This window comes from Perognathus longimembris, chromosome 28 (assembly GCF_023159225.1).
Source record: "Perognathus longimembris pacificus isolate PPM17 chromosome 28, ASM2315922v1, whole genome shotgun sequence".
Taxonomy (NCBI): domain Eukaryota; kingdom Metazoa; phylum Chordata; class Mammalia; order Rodentia; family Heteromyidae; genus Perognathus; species Perognathus longimembris.
The window spans coordinates 61,577,229-61,597,412 of NC_063188.1; the positions used below are offsets into that span (position 1 = coordinate 61,577,229).

The following is a 20,184-nucleotide window of genomic DNA, read 5'->3' on the forward strand; positions in this document are numbered from 1 at the left end:
AGGATTACAGGCATGAACCACCAGCAATTATAGCAGCAACTCTTCAGGCTTCTTGACATAAGCTTCATGACATTACCTGCTCTAAGCACTTCTTCCAAGGACCACAGTGGTGAGTGTGGCTCTCTGCAAGATGGACTCATCTCACTTCCATTCTTGGAAACTAGCAAGCTGGAAGGTGGCCTTCTCTTAATTGTTTTTCTCCATCAGTTCAATACTAGGCTATGCTGCTTGCTCTAACATTCTTTTTACAGTATCATCCATCCTGGGCACTTTTTTTAATCACCTAGCATGCGCTTCCCTATGTCTAGTTGGTGCTGTTCAAGGCAGCATGTATGGCATGATGGTCTCCTTGGTCTTCAAGCACCCAGCTTTTTACCACCTGCAAGATCACACATATCCCAAGAACTTCCTGGCAAATCACCAATCAAGGAGCAAGCCCTCTGCCCCTCCCCCAGCAAAGGTCTGACCCCTTCTCCCTGCTGCAGTGGCTCCACCCTCCCTGCTCAACTCCTTCCAAGAACAGCCCTGAGCCATAGTTCATTGCAACTATCATTTATTAAAAAATATATGTCTCCTTGGAAGGAACACTGGTAAACCAACTAGTGTCATGCTTACTTTGAAATCTTTGCTTTTCATCCCTGTGAGGGAGGGAGAGAGGAGGGCTTGCACATCATTGTTCATACATGTCATTGTTACCTTCAAAGAACCACCACTACCTGCTCACCCCCCTCATCAGAGTCACAGTCAGCCATCATGCTATCCTTCTTTGCCTTCAATCCAGTGTACTGCCCAAGGGAAAGCTGCTGCCTGTTCTTTCCCCTCACTTCTGGGCCCCACACTTTACAGTTAGCCTCATTGTGCTGTTAGGATACCTATGAACATAGTTCCTGCTAGTGGCTGGTAGTGCTTAAAGCATCTTCAACTTTGTGTCATTTGCACTGGTCCTAACCCAGTGGGCTCAACTCGAGGGCCAAGTTTTTCTAGGTTCTCCCCTGCGTCATCCCTCCAGTGTGGAGGTGAGGGAGGCACATTGGCTTCAAAGGAGCACAGTGGGGTGGGGTAGGGCCTGGACCACACTTGCTGCCTGCATGGGTGGCAGAAGGAAAACTCCCTGGACCCATCACTGCCATCAGACTCTGGGAAAAGCAACAAGGTTTCACAGCTCACCAGTGAGTGAATCTTAGATCTACAGCTCATGTATAGCATTGAAAGTCTACTTTCTTCTTGAAGAAAAAGTAAGCTACCAGCTGCTGGTGATGGGGCTGGGGTAGGGCAAATGGAGCAGCTGCAAAAGAAAAGAAAAGAAAAGAACCAAATCTAACTCACTACATGGCTGGCCATGCCTGGTGCTGTTCCACTGTCCTGGCACTGGGCCAGAAGGCAAACACCTCCCTGTCCTTGTCAATGGCCCTTTGAAGGGCCCCAGCTGAATCCAGCATGTCCTCGGTGGGTCAGTGGAGGCCAGCATGCACTGCAGAGCCCCAGCTTTCCTTCTGGTGACTCCACAGATGACCACACCTGGTCACCTACTACTTCTGGGGCCTGGTTCCCTTCAGAACCTTGCAAGCCTTTAGAACACTGGCAAATTGGATTCTACGCATTCACTTAAATAGTAAAAGTAAAATTTGGAAGAATGAAAAGGCTGATACAGTAGCACAACATGGTTTTGGTTTAACAGCAGCTTAAAAATGAACAAAAAAAGGAAAGCTCTCATGCAGACACATCAGGTGGTGTAAAACAATAGGCATTTTTATCCGGAGCATCAGTTACCATTCTCTCTTCCTATACAGGGAGGGGCTGGCTGCACCTCATGGGCAGCAGCTGCTCTCTCTGGTCTGTCAAGTCTCCAAACCTTCTGTCCCCCAGGCAAAGCCTCTTCTCTCAGGCCCCAGGCTGACTCCACCTGGAGCAAACCTTAGTTCTCAAGAGAATGACCAGAATGCAAGTGAGTGCCCCTGGCATGGCACTTATTACTATTCTCAATCCCTTCCCAACCAGGTGGGACAGAAGATGCCATCTGATTGGAATATGAAAATTAAAGCATTTCTCGAATAACATAGTACCATTGATGAAGTCTCCATAGATTTTTCTAGTCCCCATGTAGGTGAGTGTGTGTGTGTATATATATATATATATGTGTGTATATATATATATATATGTATGTATGTATATATATATTATAAGAGAGTATATAATATATATATAATAATTTCTATATATTTTATATAAATTACATATATATATCTATATATAAATAAGATACTTTCTGTTGCCATTACGTTGCACCGTTCAGAGCTGCAAGCTAGCAGTACAGGTGGGTAGAAATGCCCAGGAGCACCTCATCACGTGGTGCTTTTAGCTCACTTCACAAGCCGTGCAGCTATCCAGAGGCTGGCTTTCCATCAGTCCTCCTCTCTTCTCTTCGCTTCTGCTGGGTGTTATGAAAACAATGGCTCTGATGGATTCGCACCTGTGCTAGCGCTTGGGAAAGGTCCATGCAGGAATGGGCACAGTCACATGATGAGTGAGATGGCATCATCCCAAAAAATAAACTAAAACAAAACCAATTTTTTTAAAAAAAGGAAACAAAAGAACAGGACTAGAAAACTCAATTTTTGACATATCTCAAAAAAGGGGACAAGAACAGTAGTCATTTGTTCTCCCCATGGGGACAGGAATGAAGAGGGAGGAGGGAAGAGGGACTTGATTTCTTCTGTTCACAAGAGAATGGTTGGAAGGGATTCTTCAGAGTTTTTCAGGGGATGGGACCCAAATGTAGTGCCCAGACTGGTCCTCAATGATTTGTTTGATTTTGTTATAAATCTCTTCCAGTGAGTCACCCTGTACAATGGCTGAAGTGAAGAGGAAAACAAAATTATTACTGTGGTTCACAACATATCCTCCCACCTCCCGGCCATCCTGCCTCTCCCATCCATCATGTGATGTTCCCTGTGCACACACAAGGATACACAGGGAAGTGTGGGTTTGTGTTGCTACTCAGCTATCTGTGAGTTCAGGGCAGGAGGGAAGCTAGCTAGAGGCCTCAAGTCCAGGGCTAGATGTCAGCTCTTTGAAATAGTGAGATTAGGCAGCAATGAACAGGAAAAATGTATTGATTCAAAAGATATTTAATGAGCCACCCACAACATGCCAGACATTGCAGTTCATGTTGCTCTTGGCTGCCATAAGGCCAACAGTTTCATTCAAAGACTTGGAAAATCCCAATTATCCAGAGGAAGAGAGGAAAGCCACAATTCCTGGCAAGAGGCAGTGCTCCTAGGGCCATCACATCTGCTCTGTGTCAGAGGTCAGCCCAGTGAACAAAGACATGGATGCTGACAGGAAAGGAAGCTCCAAAGACTGATGGTGTGCAAGCGTATTTCTGAATTTTGGTGGTGTTGGTGGTTTTTTTTTTTTGTGAGAACTCAGGGCCTGGGTGCTATTCCTTAGCTTTTTCACTCATTGAGGCTCTACCACTTGAGCCACAGCTCCACTATACGCTTTTGCTGCTTACAGGGAGGGAGTGTCTTGGATTTGTTTGCCTGGGCTGACTTCAAATCATGATCCCCAGATCTCACGTCTCCTTATAGGTGTGGGCCAATGGCACACCCAGAATATTTCTGATTTTTTTACCAGGTTAACCTACTGGCACCACCAGCTGGAATTTACTCAGCATTGCCCTGAACACAAACATAATGTGTCACTGTATTTTTTTTTTTTGCCAGTCCTTGGGCCTGGGCACTGTCTGTGAGCTTCTTGTGCTCAAGGTTAGTGCTCTACCACTTGAGCCACAGCGCCACTGCCAGCTTTTTCTGCGAATATGCTACTGAGGAATCAAACCCAGGCTTCATGCATGCTAGGCAAACACTTTACCACTAAGCCATATTCCCAGCCCTGTCAATGCATTTTTAAAAGGTGAGGGACAATTAAAAAGGAATATCTGCAACATCTTAGGAACTGACTTACTAAAATAGATGACCACATAAACACACACACACACACACACACACACACACACACACACACACACAGATAACTTGAATATCACACCAAGAAATCATCATCATCAACAAATGTTTATTCAGTACCTAAAACATGCAAGGCAAAGAAAGGATGGGGGAGGAAGATCTGGGTAGGAGGGAAACAACATAGGGATCTGCAATCTAGCAGAAACAAGAAAACAGAATGAACTAGGAGAGAATGAAGGAAGGGGTGATATTGTCCAAAAAGAAATGTACTCTTTACCTGACTTATGTAACTGTAACCCCTCTGTACATCATCTTTATAACAATTAAAATATTTTACACCCCCCCACATGAAAACAAAATGAACCAACCAATAGTTCAAGGCACATTTGGGGAATAGTTTGTGAGAAATTGGCTAAACTATGACCAGATGGGTGGGAGAAACTTAAGTGCTTAGAAATGCTGGCGTTCAACAGCTCTAATGCATGCAGTAGCTCTGTGCAGGCACTCTAAGGCCTGCCTACCCCTCTCTGAGCTGAGTTCAGGAGCATGTGTCTGGCTGGTTTCATGGAACCTCCAGCAGGGTAGTGGGGATTCTTACCTGTAAAGTATTCTCCAAATTCCTGCTCCAGTTTCATGGCTTTGTCATAGATCTTATTTGCTTGCTCATATGTCTGTCGTCGGTTCATTTCCCTGTCAAAGACACAGAAGAAGCAACATTGTTCCAAAGGAGATCTTTTTTTCATTATCAAAAGAGAGTGCTCCAAGTTCCCTGAAAAATCTGCCAAACTATCCTCTCAGGGCAGCCCCTAACTCCATCTTCAAAGCTTACAGGTCTGAAAGCCCAATTGAAACAACATGCATACACAGGCACTCAAACAGAAAGGGCAGCAGTCAGAGCTGGGCTGGTTTCCTTCTGTATCCACCAGGTCCTAACTCCACCCAACCAATCACTTTATTGTCCATTTCTGTCCCAGCAGCCCATCCTAGCGGATGTGTCTGACACCAGCAAACACTTACATAAGTGCTTCAATGGACTTGGGCTTGATGAAAATGGCAATGGGGTAAAGTTGTGCTTGCTGTAGTCTCTTGATAGCATTGCCGGAAACATCTAAGATGCAGTGCTTGCCCTGAGGAAGCAGATTTGTGTCAGTCCCTCTCCTTATCCACCCAACCTCACACAGAAATCTAATGGCATTCCAAATATTCTGCAGGAGGAACCTAAGGACACCCAGAATGACCCAGAATACCTTTTCTCTGACATACTCTGGCATTATGTTTTGCTTTTATTATCCAGAAAAGGCCACATCTGCCTAGGGGGACCCCAATTTCCCAGTGGATGACAATCCAGTGTGACATACAGGAGGGATAGGCACCTCCACCCAAGGGCTGGAATCTGTAGAACTGCCATTGCTTTGGTCAGCAGGACCACTGGATAGGCTCCATGGTATAAAGATGAGGATACAGGTGGAACTGAACCTGGATATCTATCTTGCCTCTAAGGCTCATGGGAGGTCAGGCTACCTCTCCACTTACCCTCTCTGCAACTGCTCGCACTGACTGGATGCTGGTCCCATAGAGATTATCATTGAACTGGCCTGCCTCAATGAACTTGTTGTCCTGGATATCCTTCTCCATCTGTTCCCGGGACACTACAAAGTGGTAGTCTTGTCCATCCACTTCATTATCACGCCGAGGCCGAGTAGTATCTGAAGAAAAAAAAAGGAACACCATAAGTCAAAGTCAAGGGCAATGATCTGCTCTAGGTCACAAAAGTGGACTTGGTTATCCCTCACCTGGGAGAGTCACAAGGTAACTTGATGCTTTTTCAGATAACTGGGGGGGGGGGGGGGAGTAGTTGGGAGAAGTCACTTATTTTCCAACCTCCAGATGTCATACAAGGGGTCTATTCACTTTATGTTCAACTGTACCAGAAAAGTAGTGCTTCCTAAACCAGGGCCTAGCAGAGGGTGCATGGAAATCAGTGAACCTCACAAATAATTCACCAAGTCATCCTTAAAGCACTTAGCACAAGGCCCTATGTTGGATCCCCAGCACTCCTCTCTCCAAAAAACAAACAAACATCACAGCTGGGCATTGGTGGGTCAAGCCTGTAAGCCTAGTTACTCAGGAGAAAGAAATCTAAGGATCACAGTTCAAAACCAGCCTAAGCAGGAAAGTCCATAAAACTCGTCTCTCCAATTAACTACCAAAAAGCAGTGAGTAGGGCTGTGGTTCAATGGTAGCAAAAATAAGCCAAAAAACTCAGAGATAGCACCCAGGCCCTGAGTTCAAACCCCAGGACCAGCATATATGCACACATGCACACACGCACACACACACACACACACACACACACACACACTCACACACCTAAGTAATCATACAGTGCTTAGGTTGTGTCTCCATATTTGTTCAATTATTCCTGACTATTGCCTTGCCAATTTCCCAGAGCACCCAAAGTGGGTATCGTAGTCCTCCCAACCCCATTTACTCTTGGGACTTCTATCACGTTGTACTCTTTTCAGATATATCCTCTTCCCAAAGGGCCTATATCTGATCCTAGCCACTTTCCACAAAACACTACAACAGCAGTTCCCAGGGTACCAAGCCTTGCTTGTTTGGGCCAGACTGGGTTCTTACGTGGCACACAGGATCCAAATTTATGTGGGAACTCAGAGATCAGGTCATCGTTGACTCGGTCCTTCATTGGGCCCAGGATGATCACGGGCCTGGCATAGTGAACTGGGGATGGAGAACATTGAGACAGTGAACAGAAGCCCTGCAGAGAAGTCCATCCCACCTTCAAGTCAGGCTAGAACATATTAATTATGGAGCTACCACTCAGAGTAAAGTGTCTACAGCCATTCTCTGGTTCTTCACTACAAGAACATCAAAGATCCTTTCAATGGATAATATCTAAGTCTTAAAGCAAGTTTGAAGCCAGGAGCTTCAGATTCCCTGTCCAACAGATTCAGGAGAGAATTCTGTATGGACACCAGCCACCCAGCAAAGAGTTTACAGGGCAAATACCCAAAAGAGGAATCTGCCTCTCCTTTCTGCAGTGGCTACCTCCATTGAGACAGATCTTCATTATAAACCTGCCCTCTCCTTGGAAGACCTCCTAACAACAGGCAAAAGTATAGCAAGAGGTGTGTACTGGCTGGCCTCCAAGTCCTCCACGATACAAGAGGCGGAAGAGCCCAGGTTCTGAATGCATACAGAGCTGAGTCTTCCTCTTTCCCTGCACCTTCCCCTGTTGCTCTAGTACCCACTGCATTGAGCCCCACAATATGAGACTAATATGAAGGCAGGACTCTCAGAGGATGGCTTACTTTCTTGCCGTATCACTGGCTCATATGATAAAATAGCATCTTCTTGTCCTTCTGTAACAAAAAGGAGACAGGTTAGCACTGTATGATTTACCTTCCTGTGTACAGCATTCACCATATCCCACTGCAAAAAAAAAGCCTGATCAAATGGTGTTTGCTGCTGCCTACCCATGCTGTGGTCTAGTCTGCTTCCATTGGCAAAAAAGGCTTGAAAAGGGCTGGGGATATAGCCTAGTGGCAAGAGTGCCTGCCTCGGATACACGAGGCCCTAGGTTCGATTCCCCAGCACCACATATACAGAAAACGGCCAGAAGCGGCGCTGTGGCTCAAGTGGCAGAGTGCTAGCCTTGAGCGGGAAGAAGCCAGGGACAGTGCTCAGGCCCTGAGTCCAAGGCCCAGGACTGGCCAAAAAAAAAAACAAAAAAAAAGGCTTGAAAAACCATCCTCTGGCCCCAGGCAGGATTCAGTGTGTTTTTTCATTCAGTGAAATACTGTTGGTCAAAGAGCCAAGGCCCAAAAGTCAGGAAACCACCATAGTTTCTATCAGAACTATTCTTACACTTAAGGGTTGGTTAGGATCAGTGGTTCCTTTGCTCTGGAAAGAACCCTAGAGAGGCTTCAACTGGCCAGGACATGTCCAGCTCCTTCCTCTTACCTGTAGAAGCAGTAGCCCAAGTACTCATGCTGATCTCCAAACCTGCAGCCTAACCTTTTTAGGGTCTACTTATTCCCCCTGCCTCTGGAAGAAACATCCAGAAAAGAGGTGCATGGCTAGAATAAGACCCCAGTGGCTGAGCCTGCCCATGCAGTGTGGCAATAATGAGGTTTTCCGAAACCAGTCAGCAACCCACATGGCACCGGGTGCCTGCAGGTCCCAAAGTAGCTGACAGTAATGCCAGGGAAGGCAGTGGTACCTGCACTGAGTTACAGGGTGCTTGCTAAAGGGTTTCTTCTAAGACTCCTACGTAGATTTTTGAAGGTTCCCCAAAGGCAATATTTCTAAAGTTTATCAGGTTTCAGTTATGGTTCTCTGGTGTAGTCACAGAATTTCCAAGGAAAACCAGGTAATTTCCTTTCTGACCATATAAAACAAACCAGGAGGTAAGGAGTTCCTAGCAACTAAGAAAGGCAGATTTGGTATGCTATCCCATAGGAGCCATTTAGCTTTTGGTCTCTGAGCTAATCTGTAAACCTGGCAGCAAGTACAACCTGCAGTGCTCATGGCAGGGATTTTCCCACTGGCAGTGCACCCTCCCCAGGCCCCTAGGGATGCTTTGAAGCCAGGCTGGGCAGGGCTTATACTCTCCATTGGACTAATTCCACCCCACTAGGAGAGTAAACAGACCATAGTATCTCCAGGGGCTCAAAGTGTACGTGGCTCAAAGGAGCAGCAGCCTCTGAGCAGGAATGGCAGCTGTGTGACACTGAAATGAGGATGGCTGAGAGACATGGTGGAGCTATATGACAAGGGGATGGAGGAATTGACACACACTTACTGGAACTGCTTTCGCTGTCACTGGTGTTGGATGTCACTCCCTCTGCAAGCCAACAAGAAAGAGACTCCAATTCAGAACACACCACTGAGAGGTCACATGCAGCACAAAACTCAACTGCTCCAGGCGTGAGACACTGATCTGCCAACTGAGTCAGGCCACAGGAAGCCTGCCACATCCAGACCACCTAGTGGGCGGCACAGCTTCAATCCTGATGCCCTGGCCACCTTCTATGTGTCCCCAGAGCCCTCTTCAGTCTGCAACTCCTTCCCTAGGGACTACAAACCTTCCTTCCTTTTTCCCTTCCTTCCTTCCTTCCTTCCACAGCATTTTCTTCATCTCAAACCATCTAACTTGGAAGGTTTCCAAATCTTATCTCAAAATGCACCTCCCAAAGCTAATGGCAGGAAAGAAGAGATAGGGGACAGTTGCAGAGAAAAAGCCAGGGATTATGCCACTCATACAGACCCATGTGGTACATCACACCTAAGAGTTAAAGCACTGGACAGGATGAGCAGGCACTAGGGAACACTGCTCTGACTTTCAGCAGCCACTTCTGAGGACAGCTTAGCTTGGGTGGTAAAGGAGGGAATGTGCCTCCATCCACCATCAGACAGACATGTCAAAACACAGAGACAACAAACCAACAGGAATATCTCAAGGACAAGACAGCTGCCATGTCTCAGGCAGCTGGGACCTGCCCATCTCTGAACATGGGCAAAGGAAACTCAAACAGAGAGTCACATTCACAGGAGGCACAAACAAACCCAGCCCTCCCCCAGACAACAGGCAAATGGAGATGAGATGAACAGATCAAACCATGGAGAGACGCTGCTCATTTCAGCCAAGACCACATTGTTCCAGATCATGATATGTTGTACCCCCCTCCAGCTCCAGCCCCCAGGACTGAGTTGCCACACATGCCTAGTTCCTGAACACTCCTTGCTGGGAGTCACTATTCAGCCTAGGTTCTTTATTGAAGGAGAGTATATATACACTGACAGAAACCCATCAGTGGGGCCAAATATCCATATACCTGCTTGCAGCAGGGGTGGCTGCTAAGGCCCTATCATATTGATCCTTCCATTTTTCTACTTGGGATTATTTTCCAAAATGGAATGATTATTCAAAAGTTTCCTGGGATAAGGCATGGCCATACACGGTGTATGAGTGGTACAGGTGTGTGATGTCCCCGCCAGACCAGACCAGCACCTTAAAGACACTCTATTAGAAACACTCAATTTGAGATATTCTATGGACAGCTGGTCATGCCTGTTCATTGACACCTTGGATCTACTGGGATAGACCAGGTACAGGATAAAGATATTCATGGCACCCTTGCTCATCGTTGGAGGAACTAGAATATCTGCAATGTCTAAGTTCAACTTATTTTTGAAGGTAAACAGAGTGATTTTATTTGAAAGTGAAAGGAAAGCCATGATGAAAGGAAAGTAGCAAAACTCTCTGAAGAGAGAGACCACAAAGAGGAGACCCTCAACTCTTTAGTGTGCTACCAATAGGAGAAGAATCCAACTAGCAGGCACCCTGCCCCTGATAACAGGTTAGCCATTCACTGTGTCCTTTGCCCTGGAGACATAGTCAGACCCACCTCACTTCCAAGGGGGATGGCAAGCTCATGTCTTACCACTTGGTGGTATAAAAGAAAATCACAGGTATGAGTATTGGGGATTTGTTACAGTTACCAAGGGTCCAGGGCAAAAGTGTGACTTTCAGAGCCACAAGTACTTCCTCTTGCCATGGGAACAAAGTTCTCACAAACAGTGCTTTCCCCTCCTCCTCCCCCTCCCCCATATCCCAGATACCCCAATCCCACCCTTCTCCACTCATGCCACAAACACAGTTTAAATGTGTAAATGTGTAAATTTGACTTACTCAGGTTCTTTGCTCCATAATAATCGTCACTTAACCCAGAGAAGTCCTGATTTCACAGACAGCAGAGACAGAAAGAGAGAGGAGGGAGGGTAGGAGGGAGAGAGGGAGATATGGAGGGAGATAATCAGGGGGAAGAGAAAACACAGAAAAACAAGGGGAAGGAAGAATACAGAGGCAAGTGAGCATTAGTGATAGAAGTATGAAGTCCTATGAAGCCCTAGAATTACAAGGAGGTGAAGAACTTTGCTGCAAAGAACATTCCAGGTCAGATAAAATACTGGATTTGACGTCACTCAGTTTGTTGTCAGAGGGCCATGGAGTAGACTAGCTCTTTCTGAGGTAGTCTCTAGCCCCATGAGTTGTCAGAACACAATAGGTGACACACCAAGGTTTAGAGTACTTGCTTTGACCAAATTTGTAGTTGTACAGTCCAGGTGAATGCTTTACCCATGAAATCACCATTTCCCTCTGTGGCCAGATGAAAGAGACATATATCCCTAGGTGCCAGGTGGCCAAACAGAATTACTGTCCACTCTGGGGAGCTTTTGCCCAGTATGGACTCACTCTGTCCAAACTCGTCAGGTAACACTTTCTGCCATCTGAGGTGTGGCCACCAAGGCTGCCCTGAGTTGCTCAGCTTCTGAAGCACAGGTACAAGGTACTTTCAACTCTTTTCAACTCTTGTTATCCAATGGGCACAGTCCACTGACTAGGCCACTGAGCATTGACACCTCTCCTGGCCAGATTCTTGAATGGAGGTTCTGGGACTTATCTGGTATAGTTTTGTGACAATATCTCAGATCTGTCTCAGGTAGTTTTCCACTACTGATGAGTAGAACAAACCAACTCCCTCTATCATCTGTCATGAAGAACGCCCAGAATGATGAGCCCTGGCCTTCATCTGGACAAGGGCACCTTGTATCTGTCAGGTCCACCTCAGACAGCCATAACTAAGAAGGCCCAAAAAGCGCTATTTCCTATTTGAATGGGACAGTTTCCTGCCAGTTCCCATGGCTGGAGAAGGCCAGATCACTCCATGCAATGTGGGAGGGGTGACTGGGAAATGAGATGTTTACAATTCACAATGAGACAAATGAAACCCTACTGTTCGAGCTTGACCTGATGTTTAAGTTTAGGGTCAGAGCAATTAATTTCTGAGGCACAATGTAGGATAAGATTTAGCAGGACTGGGTTGGGCACTGGTGCCTCAAAACCTGTAATCCTAGCTACTCAGGAGGCTGAGAATTCAGGTTCAAAGCCAGCCAGAAGAGACAAATCCAAGAGACTCATCTCCAATCAACCATCAAAAAGCCAGACATGCAGGTTTGCAGGTTTGACTCAAGTGGCAGAATACCATCTGTGAATAAAAAAAGAGAAAAAAGCACCAGAACACAAGGCATGGAGTTCAAGCAGCATTCAAGCTCCAGTGCCAACACACACACACACACACACACACACACACACACACACACACACACACACACACACACACACACACCCCAGATGATAGATAGATAGATAGATAGGACAGACAGATAGATATTTACTGACAATGGTTATTCATATTGTTCAGCATTATAGCCTTTTCAACCAAATCAGCTTTGGGGCTCTCAATAAATCGTTATTTAGAATAGGTTGAACATTGCACCCATATCAAGGATTTTAAGCAGTAAAGGTTTACTTACGGAATTTGGCTCTACAAGTACTCTAGATGACAGTGATCCTGAGCCTACAGAGAGTCATGTAGATATTGTGTGTCCTTATGTATGTGTGCGGAATTCCAGAAACAACCCAATGTCAAGTGCCTGTGAAGGCTAAGCTCTTCTCTTGACATGCATGAATGAAGTTAAGGAAAGAAAACACAAAAGGCAGAAGCCAGGAGAGCAACAGTCTTTAGACCTTGTTCTCTTGAAGAAAAAAACTAAAACATTTTGCTAACCCTGACACTGACTAAAAACTGCTCCTTACCCCCACAGCAGAGCTCCGTCTGGCACTTCCAACACCAGTGCCAGGGACATTCTGGAGGCTGGAACTGGGACCAGCCCCACCTCAGAGCCTCTAGCATTCATTCCAAGTGAGGAGCTGGACAAACAAGCCCAACATTCCCCTGTGCAGAGCGATTCTGCCCTGACTTTGCAAATAAGCAGGTGCACGCCACAGGCATTCGGGTGGCCACACATGGCAGTGTCTGGACTCCTCATATGAGTAGGGGCAACTGAGGAGAAGAGGATGGGGCTGCGGTCAGTCTGCACTGTGGACTCTGCTGCTACTTACGTTCCTGTATGCTGCTCTCCTGGGCCATGTTTTCTTTGCTCTTGTAAAATGGAAACTTTCGAGAGAGGCGAAAACTCTTTTTACGTTTCGTTTTGATCAACTGTGAAAGAACATGGAGATGGAGGGGAAGGACAGAAGAAAAAAAAACAATGGATTTTAAAGCATGCAAGAAAAACTAAAATGGAGACAATGATGAGCTAAATAAAAGACCATCTCTCACAAATGGAATCTATGAGATTAAATGAAAGTTGATGTAAGAGGAAAATTATGTTTACAGGAAATGTTGTAGGAATGTTAGAGGTTTCTACCTAGCCCAACCTCACAGCACTCACTGGCACTTCCTAAAGAACAAAGGTCACGGTAGCCTCCTGGACACATGCCCTAAGATGCCACTGATTAGAGGCAGTCATCTATTCCATGCCTTTCTTTCCTCTACTGCTCCGGAAGTTCTTTGGCCTGTGAAGCTCACAGAAGAAAAGGAGTGACTGGAGAGCCCTCATGCCGCACGTGGTCTGAAAGGAGGTGGAAGCTGTAACCAGGGAGAAACCCATGAGTGGTTTCCATCTTCCCCACCAGGCAGCCAATTGTGACACATCTTCCAGAGCCAGTTACCCAGAGGAAGGGCCCAGACTAGCCATGGGCTTTTCAGCACACCCTCTGCTTTCTGAAAAGCAGTCATTTGTCTAACAGGACAGAGTCAGCCCCCTGAAAAAAAAAGACATTCTTTTGTACTCCCCAGTTCTTCTAGCATCACATCAAACTCCAAGACGCTCACCCCTCTTCATACCCTGACTGATTTCCTTGGGGATCACCACTTACCCTGTTAGACTCAATCATCCCTGTCCTGGCATGAAATTTGACAGTTTTCAATCGAGCTCGCTCTTTCTTTTCCACCCTGTTTGAAAGTCAGAAAGAAGCATGGTTACTGCCGAATCTTGGTCTTCACAGCAAGCACAGAAGCTACTGTGGCTCATTCAGTAAAAACCTTGTCCTGAGTACCAATCCTTTAACAGAAATCATCACAAGACACATATGGTACCCTTAAGCCACTTACAGTGCAATAGGAAAACAAGGCAGAAACACAGCGAGAAGCAGAAAAGGCCTCACTTGTGATGATGACAACTCACCTCTTCTTACTGGGGATGACGCCGATCTGCTCACTTTCTCCATGTGGGGTCACCAGCCTTGCCTGCCACCACTCATCATCAGAGGCATTAATGACATGCAGAATGTCTCCATAAGAGAAGCTGAGCCCCTGGCTTGGCAGGCAGCTGTCCCGAGTCCGGTCATAATCAAACAGGGCCCTGAAACACATGGTGAAGAATAAAGTGCTCATCCCACCCCTAAATTCCTAGAACCCAGAATTCAGAAAGAACAGCCGAAGAAGGCTGGCTTGACAGCATGGACACAGCAGCCTCAGAGCAGAAAGGAGAAAGAAAGAAGTCCCTTAGTTAGAGATGACATCCTTCTTTTAGCTCCTAATTGGTAAACATGGATGTCCCTCTCAAAGAAACACCTCCATTCACCCAAGGGGTGTGAAGGAAAATCTTTTACAGTTCTCATCGCCTCCTGACTTCTGGTCACAACTGCTGTCTGAAGTAGGACTGCTCTCTGGCCCTCTCCCTCACTCTCACACTAGAAAACATATCCATCAAGGAGCTCTCTCAGTTTGCAAACATATCTTTGAAAAAGAGTTGAGACATTACAAATCAAAGCAGTTAACTCGAAGTAGAACTGTGGCTCAAGTGGTAGAGCTAGTAGCCTTCAGCACAAAGAGGCTCAAGGAAAATGCCCAAGCCCTGAGGTGAAGCCCTGCAACCCACAAAAAAAATGTTAACTACAATTCCAAAGGAAGAAAGAAAGGTAAATGCTGCAGAAACATTAAAGAAAGAACCTTGTATCACAAGGCAGCCAAGGAAAAAAGCTAAGGGTGCCACAGACCACACACATCCAGTGGACACGTATAGGGCTCTAAAATTTAAGTCAGGGTGACATTGTCCAAAAAGAAATGTACTTGTTACCTGGCATATGTAACTGTAACCCCTCTGTATATTATCATCATAACAGCAATCAAAAAATAAAAATAAGTAAATAAAATAAATTTTGAGAACATAACACAGATTAAGTGCATAGCTTGGGAGGGAGGGAGGGAGAGCAAAAGAGGAAGGAAGGGAGGGTAGATGTTAAAATTAATTAGGAGCCAGGTATGGTGATACACATCACGAATCCCAGCATTTGCAAGGTTGATGCAGAAAGGTAGCAGGTTCCAGGTCAGCATGTGCTACAAAGGGAGAATTTCTCTAAAAAGTAAGTAAAAATTAGGAAAGATTAGGGTGAGTATGAAGGAGAAGAGAAGGCAGAATTTATTTATAATATACTATATGTTTTAACACTTCACAGAACTATATTTGACCTTTGAAAGCAGGGATAGAGAACGAGGAAGATGGCGCCGCCACAGTAGGGAGGCACCCCAACTCGCTCCAACTGAATAGTGAGCTGGGAACTCCAGCACCCAACACCCCATCAAGAATCCAGCAAAACCAGCAGCCAGAAGCAATCGAGAAACGCAGGAAACAAAAAAAAAACAAAAAACAAAAAAAGAAGAGCCTATAACCTGCACGGAGCCGGAAAATCTCCGGGGTACCCTCCCCCCACCCGCCGACCCTGGCACGAACAGGGCCAGGCTGGGAAAGGGGACCCGGCGCTAACAAACCAACTGCCGAAAAGTCACGCCAGGAGTGCAGAGTCCAGACAGCAAAAGTTCCACATACCACAGGGAGTGCGTGGACCAATTGAGACAGGCGGCGGCGATGGGAGGCACGGGACCGCATGGGCAGGATTGGACGTGAGTGGCGGGGGAACCGGGCGGTGCAGAAGGGGAGAGCCGGGGCTGCCACCACCAAACGGCCGATCAACACACCCCAGCACCCTACCCCCGAAGGGCCAACAGCAGCGCGGGACACACACACAATCCAGGACCAGTAAGTTCCCCATTACCCCCTCCCCCAACGGGAGACCAGCTATCAGAGACCCAAACCCTACAAAGAAGCTAGATCTCCCTCCCTCCCCCTCCCCACCCCTAGGGAACAAAGAACCCCCAAATCAGGTGGCAAAAGGTCCCTTCAGACTCTGGGAGGACACAGGAGCTAGCAGGAGCCGAGCAGCGCCAAGGCAGCAGAGAAGCCTGAAACAGCCAGACCGGCCCCGCCCCCTTCCCAACAGGGGCCCAGGGACCGGCAGGCATTGGAAGCCCCGTCTGAGGCGCCGGGTCCTCCTGGACTTTTTGAACAAAAGTCACAGGCGCGCTGGTGGGCAATACCAGCCCAGCAGGGACACCAGGGCCCGATCACACGCCCCCCTTGCAGTGGAGGCGCAGTCTGTGGGCACCAACCCACGCCTGGGCACTTGATCCCACTGGGGCCCACACATACCGCCCCCCACAGCAAACTCGCAGGAGGGCACAAGCACACCCCAACAACCCAGGGCTCACTCTGGTAGGCATACCCCGCACAGGTGGGCAGGGCCCACCAGCGGCAGCGCCCACTCTGATAGGCGCACGTGCACAGGAGGGCAGAGCCCCCCAGCAGCAGTGCCAACTCAAATTGGCAAATTTCACACAAGTGTGAAAATTTCACACAAATTTCACACCCCTTAACAACACCGGCACAGGACAAACCACACAGGAGGGCGAACCGCCTGAGAGGTGAGGTCCCCTGACCAAGATACCAAGTGGATAAAAGAACCAAAGAAGAGAAAAGCCTCCACGCCACGCTGAATCAGCAACCAGCAAACCCCCACCAGGGGCATGCTGGGGTCAGCACAACACAGCGGCAGGACGCTATCCCGCAGAGAAAGACACAGAACCTACCCACCCCCAAGTGCAGTGAGGGTGACCACCTCGGCAACAACTGAGACGGTCATGCTCACCCATTGAGCAGTAAGGTTCAACAGCCAAACTCAAACCCAGAGCCAGGACACAAACAAGTCTCCCACTGATGGACCAGCGGGAACCAGCACAAAGCCAAACCAGGGAAGCCACCCACAGATCTCCAGATGCGCAAATCACAAAGAAATATAACAAATTTTATCAAAGGGCAGGCCAACTCGCCAGCTCCAAAAAGCAGCATGACTGAAGAAGAGATGGAGAATAAAAGAACAACTGAGGCTACGTTAGCAGAAATGATGGAAAGCCTCAGAAACGAAATCAGAAAATAATTCCAGGAGGTTAGAGTGGAAGTCGCGAAGGATATCCAGGAAGCCAAGAAAGAAATGGAAGCAAAAATGGATACAGTGCAAACCTCCATCAAACAAGACCTTAACATCCTGAGAAGTGAAATGCATGAAAAATTAGATTTAAAATACAACTCTTTAAAGGAAGAAATTTCCACGATCAGAGCTGATCTGGTAACCATGAATAGCTCTCTGACATCCATAAACTCCGCACTTGAATCCACAGCACAAAGAATTGACCATATGGAAGCCAGAATCTCTCGCTTGGACGATGATGCAGCTGATAAGGACCAGAAAATTGCCACACTCCATGAAATGGTAAAGTTCCAGGGCAGACTAATCCAGGAGCTAGTGGACAAAGACAAGAGATATAATCTGCGCATAATTGGAATAGAAGAAGGAGCCGAATACCAGAGCAGAGGGCTTCAAAATATTCTCAATGAAGTGATTGCAGAAAACTTCCCCAATCTCACAAGGGAACCCATCCAGGTAACCGAAGCCTATAGGACACCTGGCAGGCCAGACCCCAGAAAAGCCACCCCAAGGCACATAATATTCAAGACTTCAGATCTCAAGAATAAAGAGCAAATTTTGAATGCAGCCAAAGCGAAGAAAGAAATTTATTACAATGGGAAGAGGATCCGAATAACAGCAGGCCTCTCCACACAAACCTACCACGCACGAAGAGAATGGAAGAACACCATCCAAGTCCTACAGGCCAACAATTGCCAACCTAAAATAAAATATCCAGCGAAGCTGGAGTTCATATTCGAGGGGAAAACCAGATCTTTCCATAGCAAAGAGGATCTAAAGGAGTATGTGAATAAAAAACCAGCCTTACAGCAAATTCTAAGAGGGGACTCCCACCCAACAGAAATCGTACAGGACACACAGACAGAAACAGAAAGAAACTACAATAGCCAAAGCCCAACAGAAAGAGCAGCTCACTAAAGACAAGAGAAAAAAAAAAAAGAAGAAAAACAGCCCAACAAGAAAATGGAAGGAGAAAAAACACTCTTATCCTTGATCTCTTTGAATATAAACGGTATAAACTCTCCGATAAAGAGGAGCAGACTGGCAGAATGGATCCGCAAACAAAAAGTTGCCATCTGTTGTCTACAAGAGACCCACCTTACAGCAAGGGATAAAAACAGGCTCCGAATGAAAGAATGGAGCAAGATCTTCCAAGCAAACGCACCTACCAAAATGGCAGGAGTAGCCATCCTGATCTCAGAGAAGCTGGACTTCTCATTAAAAAAAAAAAACTCAAAAAGACAAAGAGGGTCACTACATTTTAATACAAGGAAAAATCCAGAATCAAGACATCGCGGTGATAAATGTATACTCACCAAACAAAAGAGGCCCTACATATGTCAAGCAAATTCTCACAGAACTACAGAACAAGATAGACCCAAACACAATTATAGTGGGTGACTTTAATACCCGACTCTCTCCAAGAGACAGATCCAACAGCCAGAGGATTAGTAAGGGGGCTGAGGACCTAAGTAACACCATATCCCAAATGGAGCTGACAGATCTATACAGAATTTTTCACCCTACAGAGACCCAATACACCTTCTTCTCAGCACCCCATGGATCATACTCCAAAATAGACCATGTCATAGCCCACACAAAGAACCTCTGCAAATACAAAAGTATTGATGTCATCCCATGTATTATATCTGACCACAGTGGATTAAAGGTAACCCTCAATAACAACGGTTACCACAGAGGCTCTACACAATCTTGGAGGCTAAACCCACACTGTTATCCAACACTTGGGCCACAGACCAAATTAAAGATGAAATTAATGAATTCATAAGCCACAATGACAAAGAAAATACACCACAAAGAAACCTATGGGACACAGCTAAGGCAGTACTGAGGGGCAAGATCATTGCCCTCAGCACTCACATTAAAAGAATGGAAACAGAGCAGGTGAATAACCCCACGAACAAAGAAGAAATAAATCAACTAAATAAACCAATAACTTACAGCAAGATACAGTGGGTAATCAAGAACCTCCCAACAAAGAAAAGCCCAGGCCCAGATGGATTCACCAACGAATTCTATAAAACCTTTAGTGAGGAGCTAATACCAACACTCCTCAAACTCTTCTGCAAAATGGAAACAGAGGGAGAAATCCCAAACTCATTCTATGAAGCTAATATCATACTCATTCCCAAACCAGGCAAAGACCCAACAAAAAAAGAGAACTACAGACCAATATCACAATGAACACAGACGCAAAGCTCCTCAATAAAATATTAGCTAAAAGGATCCAGAAACTGATCAAGAAAATTATACATCATGACCAAGTAGGCTTCATCCCACAGTCACAAGGATGGTTCAACATCCGTAAATCAATCAATGTAATTCACCACATAAACAGAACTAAAATCAAGAATCACATTGTTATCTCAGTAGATGCCCAAAAAGCCTTTGACAAAATACAACATCCATACTTATTAAAAGCTCTGGAGAAAACAGGAATAGATGGAACATTCCTCAAAACAATAAAAGCCATATACAACAGACCAACTGCTAACATCGTATTAAATGGAGAGAAACTAAAATCATTCCCCCTAAACTCAGGAACAAGACAAGGATGCCCACTCTCCCCACTTCTTTTCAACATAGTGCTGGAATCCCTAGCCATAGCAATAAGGCAAGACGAGGACATCAAAGGGATCCACATGACGAGGACATCAAAAGGATCCACATCGGCAAGGAAGAAATCAAGCTATCGCTATTTGCAGACAACATGACCTTATATCTGAAAGACCCAAAAAACTCAGTCCCCAAACTCCTACACCTAATAAACCATTTTGGCAAAGTAGCAGGATACAAAATCAATCCACAAAAGTCAGCAGCTTTTCTGAACACCAACAATGTACAAGCAGAAAAGGAAACTATGGAAACAATTCCATTTACAGTAGCCAAAAAAAAAAAAAAAAGGACCTAGGGATTAACCTAACCAAGGACATGACAGACCTA

General features: G+C 46.1%; 1 protein-coding gene across 6 annotated transcripts in view; it reads right to left on the reverse strand.

The window, feature by feature from the left end:
- Positions 1 to 2,479: 2,479 nt before the first annotated feature.
- Dlg3 (discs large MAGUK scaffold protein 3) overlaps positions 2,480 to 20,184 on the reverse strand; it is a 62,504-nt gene continuing 44,799 nt past the window's right edge. For 3 of the 6 annotated variants that reach the window (XM_048335857.1, XM_048335856.1, XM_048335855.1), the window contains 9 exons: positions 14,085 to 14,261; positions 13,777 to 13,852; positions 10,684 to 10,729; positions 7,301 to 7,351; positions 6,609 to 6,710; positions 5,502 to 5,674; positions 4,986 to 5,095; positions 4,567 to 4,658; positions 2,480 to 2,852 (listed from right to left, as the gene is read on the reverse strand). In XM_048335857.1, the coding sequence (XP_048191814.1) occupies positions 2,746 to 2,852; positions 4,567 to 4,658; positions 4,986 to 5,095; positions 5,502 to 5,674; positions 6,609 to 6,710; positions 7,301 to 7,351; positions 10,684 to 10,729; positions 13,777 to 13,852; positions 14,085 to 14,261 (934 nt within the window). In that variant the 3' untranslated portion in view covers positions 2,480 to 2,745. Of the gene's footprint in view, positions 2,853 to 4,566; positions 4,659 to 4,985; positions 5,096 to 5,501; positions 5,675 to 6,608; positions 6,711 to 7,300; positions 7,352 to 8,793; positions 8,836 to 10,683; positions 10,730 to 12,957; positions 13,058 to 13,776; positions 13,853 to 14,084; positions 14,262 to 20,184 lie in introns of all 6 variants that reach the window. The other 3 variants (XM_048335858.1, XM_048335859.1, XM_048335854.1) reach the window with 2 other exon arrangements.